Below are 12150 nucleotides of genomic sequence, written 5' to 3'. Positions count from 1 at the left end.
AGTTTCTTCAGGGAGATATTTCGATAATCGGGAATCTGGTGCTGTCGTCTCATTTTTGGCGTAAATAATTTTAATTTGGTAACCCAGCTGATTTATAGTAACCCTATGTGAATTACCGATATCTTCCCTTCTTCAGTGTTATTGATCCATAGTGGGGGTAAACCTAATCTGGAAGCGAGGTGATGCAGTGATTAGGACCATTACGTTTGCCTGAACTACAGTAGTAGTTTTATCGTTATCGTCTAATGCCAATAACAGATGATCGGGGCTAAGTAAGAAGATACAGGATTGCATCATGAGCAAGCTGGGAAATGTAAATTAGTATGGTTATAATTAAATTAACTACGCATGAATTCCAGAGATGAAGAAATATAAGTTTTTAGTGCCAATCGCTTAAAGTTTAACACGTGTTTATAGTTTTTTTTTTTTTTTTTTCAGTATGGAGCATTTTTATGAAAAAAATAAGGTAAAGTTTCGTGAAGGTAACTTTTTACTATTTCTGAAATACCTACATTTACACTAAAAAGAATGAAATAAAAAATTTTCGAAAAAAAATAGAACCGACTTCAAAATTGCTCTAAAAAGGGAAAAATAATTTCATTCTTTAAACACCATCGATAATGCTTTAAAATATAATTTTTGAAGTTGACGCAAAAACGATAGATAGAATCATTCTCAGCCATAACTCAACTACAACTATAAATTTAACCAGGCCCAGTTTCTTCTCTATCACATACATTATGCATTGCTAAAAGTGTATTTGAATAACGATATAAATGCTTCGTTCGTAACTTTGGATGCTTTTTTGAAAAAAATATGAACGAAGCATGGTTACAGAGATTTTACGTTTTGTTTTTGCGCCAACTTCAAAAATTATGTTTAAAAGCATTACCAATGGTGTTTAAAGAATAAAATAATTTTTCCCTTTTTAGAGCAATTTTGAAGTCGGTTCTATTTTTTTTCAAAATTTTTTTATTGTAGTTACCATCGCAATTTTTTTTATTAGTTGTAATGTTAGCTTCATTACGCTACTTTAAAAATAAGTTTTATTTATAAAATACATTGTTCATAACTATATTGAGAATAAGTAACTGATCAAAAGCATCCAAGTTCATTAAAGTATTCTGAATTTTTCTACAAATTTCCTTTTTGAATTTAAAGCAATAATATTTTTGCGTTCACATTATTATCATCTAAGAAAGAAAATTAGAAATGTTATTTTTTAGAAACATTATGTAGAAAACAGAAATCAATAGGTGAACTGCTGATCTAATGAAAAGTCTATGTATTTTCTCAGTGAGATCAATTATCCCCCATGAAGGATCAAGTATCCTTTGATGTGGGGATACACAATCCCTTTACAAAAATATTGAAAAACAATTATTTTACCAAAACTATCCGTTTAATTTCAACTGAAAAAAATATTGTCAGAAAGCGGAAACAATTACAATTGTTCATGCAAATAAAAAAAGAAAACTGATATTTTGCACCAGAGAAAAACATTGAAAACTAAAGTGTGGATCAACTATCCACATTCTCCCCTATGTGGGAATGAATAAATAACTGAATTACTAAATGTAAAAGCGTAAATGAATTTAAATCAAGGTTTTTCTGCAGAAAAGGCGTGTTTTCTTTGCCAAAGGGATAATATCCACTGTTTTACAAGAAAAAGGAATGCATTCAAAATAAAATTGCCAATTTAGGTCTGGTAAAATTGAGGAAAAATCACTAGACTGTTTATCCACTGTTTTACACCAAAAAGGAATACATCCAAAATAAAATTGCCAATTTAGGTCTGGTAAAATTGAGGAAAAATCACTAGACTGTTTATCCACTGTTTTACACCAAAAAGAAATATATCCAAAATAAAATTGCCAATTTAGGTCTGGTAAAATTGAGGAAAAATTTCTTGACTTATGCTTATAGTCACTTGTTTGCTTTACCAAAACATTGAGAGAAATTCGGAGATGTAACAGTGTTTAGTGCGTGAAGCGTTTTTTTCGTTTTGTTTAAAAAATATAAAAATGGATATATTCCGTTTTGAAAGTAAACTCTTCATTTATTCTATCGTTCCTTACGCCACCACGCACAGTTATGCAAGCTAGCTTTGCGAATTTTGTGACAAGAAAGAGCATTAAATTTAAATCTTTACTTGTAATAAAGCTAAAGTCCCTCTGTCTGTCTGGATCTGTGTATGTCAGGATCTCTGTGACGCGCATAGCGCCCATACCATTCGGCCGATTTTCATGAAATTTGGCACAAAGTTAGTTTGTAGCATGGGGGTGTGCACCTCGAAGCGATTTTTCGAAAAATCGATGCGGTTCTTTTTCTATTCCAATTTTAAGAACAAAACTATCATAAGCTGGACGAGTAAATTACGAAATCGTAGCATGGGTACAAGCCAATTGGCGAGAAAATTCACCATACATTATTTGTAAATATACAGGCAAACCAAAAGACCTTTTAATTTTTCTATTACGGGCAAAGCCGTGCGGGTATCACTAGTTTTAAATAAAAGGCTAGTACGTTTCCCCCTAAAGTTGGGTTGTGTCCCTTTTCCTTGTCGAGGTGCGGTATGTGGCTCATTTGCTCTATTGGAAACATCGATCCATATGCTTAAAGATAGCGTAGATATGATATCACACAGGGGCGGATTCAGGGGAGGGTCAAAGGGTCAGCTGACCCTCCTGTGACAAGAATTTTATTATGATTACTAGTGGTACCCGCACGGCTTTGCCCGTAATAGAAAAATTAAAAGGTCTTTTGGTTTGCCTGTGTGGCGAATTTTCTCTCCAGTTGGCTTGAACCCATGTTACGGTTCCACGTTATGATAATTTCGTATCTTGCCAATTGGCTTGTGCCCATGTTACGTTTCCACATTATGATAATTTCGTAATTTACTCGTCCATCTTATGATAATTTTGTTCTTAAAATTGGAATAGAAAAAGAACTACATCGGATTTTCGAAAAATCGCTTCGAGGTGCACACCCCATGCTACAAACTAATTCTGTGCCAAATTTCATGAAAATCGGCCGAATGGTCTAGGCGCTATGCGCGTCACAGAGATCAAGACAGACAGACAGAAATCCGGACAGAAAGAGATCCAGACAAAGAAACTTCAGGGTTCATTTTTGTAAAGATGAAGAAGAAGAAAGATAAGCACTTTCTTTCCCATATTAATCAAATTTATATGAAAAATGGGCTTAAAATTTGAATAAAAAAAGAACCTCATTGAATTTTTGAAAAATCGTTTCGAGGTGCACACCCCCATGCTACATACTAACTTTGTGCCAAATTTCCTGAAAATCGGCCGAGCGGTCTAGGCGCTATGCGCGTCACAGACATCACAGACATCCAGACATAATCCGGACAGAGAGACTTTCAGCTTTATTATTAGCAACTAGTGGCACCCGCACGGCTTCGCCCGTAATAGAAAAATTAAAGGTCTTTTGGTTCGCTTGTATATTTACAAATAATGTATGGTGAATTTTCTCGCCAATTGGCTTGTACCGACGTTACAGTTCCACGTTATGATAATTTCGTATCTCGCCAATTGGCTTGTGCCCATGTTACGGTTCCACGTTATGATAATTTCGTAATTTATGATAGTTTTTTTTCTTAAAATTGGAATAAAAAAAGAACCACATCGAATTTTCGAAAAATCGCTTCGAGGTGCACACCCCCATGCTACATACTAACTTTGTGCCAAATTTCATGAAAATCGGCCGAACGGTTTAGGCGCTATGCGCGTCACAGACATCCTACAGACATCCAGACATCCAGACATCCTCCGGACAGAGAGACTTTCAGCTTTATTATTAGTAAAGATTACCAATCTTCAAATTTTTAGATTCAAAAAGAATAGTACATGGAATCAATGATCAATGTTAAACTGTTTTTTTTTTTTTTTTTTTTTTTTTGCTTCGTTCTGTAACGTACTTCTTCTCAGCGCATCCTAGTTCAAAGGATTGACTGGGCTCGTTTGAATGGACTATTGCTATTTTCAGTTTTTTGTTCATTTTCAAAAGCACAATCATCTCTAATGAGCGTAACCATTGAAAAATTGTAGGGAGAGGGTTGAAGGGAGGGAGGAGAGGATGGGCATCCCTGCTTAAGAGAAGCTTTTTACTTCCTTTTACAATTGTACTCTAGGAAAAAAAATTTCACTCAAAAATCGACCTTTATTTCCATTTTACTCACTCCCGAATGAATGTTGAGATTTTTTTTTTTCAACTCGACCACACGTGGATAAGTGCCTAAGAACGTATAGACAAGCGAAATATCCATGTTGACGATTCCCGAGTTAATTACAACGAGTTTTCTCGTGGCGCCTGTATGTACGTATGTATGTATGTATGTGCGTATGTATGTCGCATAAATCAAGAATGGTAAGTCCTAGAAAGTTGAAATTTGGTACTTTCTAGGACTTACCAAGAAAGTACCAAAGGTACTTTCTAAATAAGGTATACTTTCTTAAAGTAGTAGGTAAGGCCCTTACCTACTACCTACCTTTTACTAGTAGGTAGTAGGTAAGGCCCTTACCTACTACTTTCCTTTTACCAGTAGGTAAGGTATGCTAGGTATACTTTCTTTTCCACTAGGAGACGAGAGTCTCCTAGTGGGGTCTAGTTGTGTTCCTTCCCTTTTAGTTGCATTCCGGTGTTTCTAATGGGGTCTTTTGCCAATTTTTGGGGGGAAATCATTATTGATTTCGATGTAAACTCAAGTAGTGTTATAATTTGGCAGACACTTGGCGATATATCGTCAGTCTTTTGATCGCCAAGTTTTGTTGCTAGCTTTGCGACAAATTTGAAGATTTTTTAATTTTTTTTTAATTTGGCCACTGTTGGTGATTTAGAGAGTAAACTACTGAATCACATTAAAATTGCCAGTAATGGGGAAATGAAATTAAATTTGAGTAAAAGGAAGTCATGTGATGCACACATCAACTAGTTTACGTAAGAGATATAACGCCGCTCATTGAAATTTAACCCCCCTTACAAATATTTCTGGATCCTTGGAACTAAGGCTCCTATATAAGAGGAGCTGACTTATCCGACATTTTGGTTCCAAAATTGTCGGGCGAAAAAAATAGTATTTGTACAAAAGCCTCATTGCAGAAAACTGGTGCCCAAGCTTTAGCTGTGTTGCCTGATTGATGTTTGATTATTTTATTCTGTAGCTGAAGACGATTTAATTAAAAAAAATTGAAAACAAATAAGGTGTGAAAATAAGGTTCATTACAGTAAACATTTCCCGATACATTTTTGATGAATTTGTGAACTAAGTTATCTTTCTCGATTCACCTTTAGTGACATTTTACTCAACTTATCATCAATTGTTTTACGACATAGCAACCAATAAATATTATAACGTATTTATAAATACTAGAAACGAGGTTGAATCCAATTTTGTCTTGGAACCAAAATGTCGGATAAGTCAGCCTGTCCTTTTCAAGGGGCTCTACTTGGAACGAGATGAAGAAACGATATGGTTATGAAAGATTTTTCGTAAAATTGAGCTTAAAACTGCAACCTTCCTAACCCTTATAAATGAAAGCTTGTGGTCTCAAACTCCTTGAAAACGGTTTTGAACGAGATATTTCAAAAATAATGCGACGTCACTTTCAGAAACTAATTTGACATTCCTTTTGATATTACTTTAAAACAAAATACAGTACCTTTGCAAACGCCTTCTTCGTATGGACCATACTCTGGGTTGCAGACACACTTTGTTCCATTGTTTGTGTCAATACATTTGCCATTTTCACATGTGCACTCCTCTGGAAAACAAAAAGTGTTTTGTCAGGTTAGTTTTTTCGCATCATTATACTCAAAAATCAAATGCGTTTGCTTCATGTTACAAAAAAAGAACAAATTCGGTTTCCTCAAATTAATTTTTAAACTTCCGATAATCATGATTCTTAGTTATTTCAATAAATTGCAATGAAATCCGGTAACATTGATTATCAGAAATGTAATTTAAAGTCAAGTATTAACTAGTCAATTGAAATCCCACCAAAAACATTCTGTAAAAAACTAGCCAAGTCTCGATGGAGCTGTTTGTTTATCTCTAAAAAGTAATGAAATCTAAACAAAGTCATGACAAGTCGAAGGTTCCTTACTGCGATTTCTTTATTGTTATAGTTAATGTTGTGTGACTTGGCCGTTAAACATTCTTTATACGTTAGTGGGTACAAATCAATTTTGTTTACACGTTTTCCAAGTGGCAATTTTCCATCGTCAATGGGTAGCGGTTCTGGCGACAGATTGGTGCAATCGTGTCATGGAGCACCTGTTTTTGTACCCTTGTGTATACTCTTTAACGGCTAAGTCACACAACATTAACTATAACAATAAAGAAATCGCAGTAAGGAACCTTCGACTTGTCATGACTTTGTTTAGATTTCATTACTTTTTAGAGATAAACAAACAGCTCCATCGAGACTTGGCTAGTTTTTTACAGAATGTTTTTGGTGGGATTTCACTTCTTTTTGTAGAAACATTTAATTTGTGTGATGTTCGAGTAGACTAAAGTTAGGCTAGATTAAATTAGAAGATGTGTCCCACTACGCTGAACTTTCGCAATAACAGTCGATTTTTTGATGTACCAAGAGTAGAAGGGGGCATTACCATATCTAATACAGCTGAGACCAGATGAGGGTTCTTCATTAGATACTTCAGACTTTCGATTTTTGACATCAAATGAAGCGGCCCTCCAAGTTGAATATTTTTTGTAAAGGCGGTTAGCCTAGTTTTTACAGTTTTCCCTTTATGTAGTCATCAAACCCTAACTCTGTACCAAATTTCACCTCTCTGAGTTTATGGGAAGTACTAGTTCTATTTTGATGATCATGAGTGAGTGAGTGTCATAAATGCGAAACTTTGCTTTCGCTTAACTTCGGAACTAAATGACCTACAGACTTGAAATTTCGGATTTTAAGTATGTGATTATAGCTTACTCGATGACGAAAATTTCTGCGTTCTAGTCTCATCAGAAGGTTCTCAAATAGGGGCCTGAAAATGCGACAAAATGGTTCCAGTAAAGATGGTACGGCAGTGTTTGCTTCGCGCTCGACTTGGCTGGGGCACTGCCGTGCCCCTCGATTTGCTTGTAAAGCAATCACATTTTTTTTACTGGGTTGGTTGATATTTTTAATAAAACTGAGTACGTGTTTATGCTGTTAGAGATTCTCTTTTACTGTAAAGAAATTCCGAAGCGTTACTGGTTATTTCCGTGGAACGTCGTCGGATTTCACACGTTTTCACCTATTTCCCCGTAAAAACAAGTATCTTCACAAAAAAGTTTCCTGAATCGCAACAAGTTGCACGCGTGCAGACTTTTCACTGTTGTGGATAATGTTTTTAGCAACCAGTTTAAAGATTGAATGAGCGTGTTAGTGTATCGGCCAGGTTGACTAAGCTGCTAATGAGAGCGAGGAAGTCAATGGATAGCTAGTCTTTGCATGGCTAGGACATGCAGACAAGAGATATGCTTGGTTCCTTCTTGCATAGCTTTGGCCGTGGTCGCTCTGAGTTTTATGGAGCCTTCTTGGTAATTCAGGAAGGTTCTAATCAATAACACTAAACCTACTTAATTTTTCTAGAAGGTTCTATAGACATGACTGGCTTTAATAGGGGAGATTTCGCATTTCTTCAGAAAGTATCAAGGTTAATTTCAGAAAGGTTACTGACTTTTAGCGTAAAACGTTCCTGATTTTTGCAAGATATGTTACTGGAACAAATTGGGCACATAAGCTGCCCATTATTTTCCAGGAATGTTTCTTAATCGTTTTTACAGTGTTGTTACGCTTCAACATGGAACTGGTTTTTATCACGAGAGAAACAAGCACTCCACGATATTGGCAAACAAATTGGTAAGAAGAGTCTTTCTGAATCGGGGGCGAAATGAGCATTTAAGGCACGTGTTTCGTTCATTTCATTGTGACTGCGCTTCATTCAGAAGTTAACACGCATCGGAAACAACGGGCATCCCTGATAACTAATTGATTCGTCCATTTCTACCTTTGAACTTAGAGTTCGCCTTCTTTTTTTTAAATGAAAGCATTTAAAAACAGCATTTTATATCATAAAATAAATGCTTCTAATTGTAGAACTGAAATACTTTTGTAGCTATAAGAAAGAAGAGAGAATTTCTGGATTTTTTAAATCCGTGAGTTAAGCAGCACTTTGCATGGCCCCCACAATAAATAAATAAATTAATGAATCATAGTGTGCTATTTAATGTTTATCATATAACGTCGTATGTGCATTGCGATAGAGCAAAAAAAAAAAAAAAATTAATTTTTTTTATTTTTATGCTCATAAGTTCTGTTCCGGATAAGACGCCGCTCATGTACGGGGCTCATGGGTTTAAAAAATCATCATAGAAACTGATACTCCGTTGTGGGATTCTAACCTCCTTGAAAATTTAATTCCTCATCTTTTTTACTTCCTTTTGCAAAAAAGGAAGTATTGTATTCGCGAAAAAATTTTCACTCAAAAATCGACCTTAATTTCCATTTTACTCACCCCCCAATGAATGTTGAGTTTTTTTTTTTTTTTTTTTCGACTCGACCACACGTGGATAAGTGCTTAAGAGCGTATAGACACAAGAAATATTTATTTTGACGATTTCCGAGTTAATTATAACGAGTTTTCTCGTGACGTCTGTATGTATATATATATGTATGTTGCATAACTCAAGAACGGTATGTCCTAGAAAGTTGAAATTTGGTACGTAGACTCCTAGTGTGGTCTAGTTATGCACCTCCCCTTTTGGTTGCATTCGGGTGTTTTTAAAGGGGTCTGTTGCCACTTTTTGGATGGAATCATTGTTAATTTCGATGTAAACTGAAGTGGTGTTATAACTTGGCGAACACTTGGCGATATATCGCCAGTCTTTTGGTCGCCAAGTTTTTTCGCCAACTTGGCGACAAATTTGGCGATATTTTTTAAAATCTGATTTCAATTTGGCCACTGTTAGTGATATTTAGAGAGTAAACTATTGAATCACATTAAAATTGCCAGCAATGGGGAATGACATCAAATTGGAGTAAAAGGAAGTCATGTGATGCACACATCCGCTCGTTTTCTTCTCTTTTTTTAAAAATATTTTGGGAATATTTTTTTCTAAATTTGATTTATTCGCATTCCTCCTAGCGGCTAAGAGTACGGCTGTCTTCTTTATTATGTGCCTTGCTATCACTTGGCTAAGTCTCGGAATGAGATTCTATTTAGGTTCTTTGTAGGTGTTGACGGCTCTAAGCTACTAATTTTAAGTTCTGTACGCTTTAAATTGATTTGAGTTATGCTGATTAGTGATTTACTTAATGAATTTGCCGTTTTTTGTGTTGTCTTTTTGGTTCCACACTTAACCATCCGCCAATGTCTAAAACATATGATGTCGGAGATCGTTGTTGTTGAAAAAAAAAAGAAAAAAAGTCATAAAATTAATAACACTCGCAAAACCTACTCCAGTAACATAGAAGTCAGTAACACGGTAAAATAAAATATGATTAGATAAAGTTCAATTTTAGTTATAGCGGTATACCCTATATTATAGTTTCAGAAGCCGCACACCGTATAGTTACATGCCTTTGTAAAGAAGAATGGCGTAGCCATACATACAGTACACTATACAAACCTTAAATTTAGCTTTGACCTCAAAATCGTGCATGGCTATATTTATAGGACAAAAACCATTTCAGCATAAGGTGTTTAAAAGTTTCTGTTGAGAAATTATACACTTAAATAAAAATAATGATTCAATAGCTAAAAATAATCATTCAATTAAAACTCACGCTCCCTGGTAGCACAATCGGTTGGGAGATGGTTGGTCAACGGTGGAGCTTATGGTTGGTCAACGATAGGTAATGTCCGCTTTGGCAACCGTTACCCAACCAACCACTTGGCAACGAAAGGGCAACGATCTGCTACACACTGTAAAAAAAATTCAGAAACGTTCCTGGAAAATAATCGGCAGCTGATGTTCCAATTTCTTCCAGTAACATATCTTGCAAAAACCAGGAACGTTTTCCGCTAAAAGTCGGTAACCTTTCTGAAATTAACCTTGAAACTTTCCGAAGAAGTGCGAAATCTCCCCTGTTAAAGCCAGTCATGTCTCCAGAACCTTCTAGAAAAATTAACCGATACATTTAATAAACACGCTCATTCAATCTTTAAACTGGTTGCTAAAAATCTTTTCCACAACTGAAAAGTCTGCACGCGTGCAACTTGTAGCGATTCAGAAAACTTTTTTTGTGAAGATTTTTCCGGGGAAGTAGGTGAAAACGTGTGAAATCGAGAGACGTTCCACGGAAATAACCAGTAACGTTTCTGAATTTTTTTACAGTGCAGCGCCTAACAATTTCCCAGCGAAGGCCCATCGAAAGTATTCACGGTTGGCCCAACGATGCCCACATATTGTACGGACATCGTTGGCTCATCGTTCGTTGGAAACATACCATTCCCCATCGGTTTCTACCGTTAGCCATCGTTGGCCAACCATCTCCCCACCGTTGCGTGCTACTTGAGTACACTGGTAAGGGAAATCTCATTTTGCACCAATACTGTACATCTGCCTGCTTTCTATCAAGAACTACCAGAAACAACGTTTTCTATTAATCTATTACGCTTGTAAAAGACGTTGCTACCAACACTGCATCGCATTGCACCCCGAAGCCTACCGCGCCTACCTCGTTTGCAGTTTACCAGTTTCAGATGCCCAAAGGGGCCGTGGTAGCCCGATCGGTATAGTGTCGGATTAGGCGCCGGAGGGTCCTGAGTTCGAACCTCGATGGTCGAAGACCCACCGTCGTCATTAAAGGGGACCGGGCGACGTTAAATATGCTCGTGGTTTCAATGTCCTCCAAGTTAAACGATACCTCTGGGGATGCTAGCACCAGGTAGCTATTAGCTCCTGGACTAGTTCTAAATTCTCATTAACTGTTCGATCCGGTGATGGTGCTGCCATCTATCGGTATATAAAATAATGGAGGCAAGGCACTTAGTATGCAGTCCTCGACATAAATACAGTTGTAGTCAGTTGTGACTCTGAATAGGAATAGGAATAGATGCCCGAAATGACTCGTACAAATGTGGCCACAGGGACAGTTCAACTCCGACTCGATAACATAGGAAAAGACACGCTTTTGCCGAGAGTCTGAAACTGAGAACATAGCAGTGTTTATGCCAGGTGTGATTACGAAGTTTTGTTACAATATTTACTTGCTTTTGAGCCAGAGGGATGTTTTACGTTAATAATGCTGTTGCTACCAACAATAAATGAGTTTTGTAAATAAAGCTACGAGGTTTTCGAGTATCGAAAAATGATTCCCAACGAATTAACGCGTAAAGGAGAAAAAGACTTCCCTACTTATCACGTGACAAGTGCTTTCCTCGTTAGGGGCCATCCATTAATTATGTGATGTTTTTTTTGGCATTTTTAAGCCCCCCTCCCACTTGGTGATACATGGTGAGGTTGAAGACTACCCCCCCCCCCCCACTATATCACGTGTATTTTTAGTACCTGCGAAAAATCTTATTATTCTTTTTAAATATTTATAAAATACAGGCATAAGTATCATCTAATAATGAAAGGCTACAATAATAACAACAAAGACTATAATAATGAAAGGTATGCGAAAATTTTTTTAAAGTAGAATATTTTCGGACCACAGATTACCAAGACTTTCTTCCTTGCCTACAACTAGATAAGCATCTTCAGTTGTAGTTGTAGGCACAGTACCACCTACCAGGTTTTTTTTTCCTATCTTATATTCTGCAAATAGGTCTTTATACAGATGACCTAGTTTAGACATTGGTTTAATGCAAACGTACGAGGTTAAACAATTTACGCGTGTATTCAGTGCCAAAACAACAGAATAATGGAGTCAGGCGGGCGCGCGGGCGGTTGTCGCGGCTCGCGATCGAGAACTTCACTTCGCTCGTTTGGCAACGGCGCGGCGGTGAATCAAAATCGCACACTACAAGCCGCTTGGGCCGTGGTAGCCCGATCGGTAGAGTGTCGGATTCGGGGCCGGAGGGTCCTGAGTTCGAACCTCGCTGGTCGAAGACCCACCGTCGTCATTAAAGGGGACTGGGCGACGTTAAATATGCTCGTGGTCTCAATGTCCTCCAAGTGAAACG

The 12150-nt window shown here is 36.9% G+C and overlaps 1 protein-coding gene across 1 annotated transcript in view; it reads right to left on the bottom strand.

The window, feature by feature from the left end:
- The window catches only part of LOC129228707 (neurogenic locus notch homolog protein 1-like), a 206080-nt gene that overhangs the window by 129243 nt on the left and 64687 nt on the right, over nucleotides 1–12150 (bottom strand). Inside the window, exon 8 of the mRNA XM_054863390.1 lies at nucleotides 5682–5783. Within this exon, the coding sequence (XP_054719365.1) occupies nucleotides 5682–5783 (102 nt within the window). The remainder of the gene's footprint in view (nucleotides 1–5681; nucleotides 5784–12150) is intronic.

Source organism: Uloborus diversus, chromosome 8 (assembly GCF_026930045.1).
Source record: "Uloborus diversus isolate 005 chromosome 8, Udiv.v.3.1, whole genome shotgun sequence".
Taxonomy (NCBI): domain Eukaryota; kingdom Metazoa; phylum Arthropoda; class Arachnida; order Araneae; family Uloboridae; genus Uloborus; species Uloborus diversus.
Note: the sequence above shows the minus strand (reverse complement) of the source record. Positions and strands in the feature narration are given on the sequence as shown.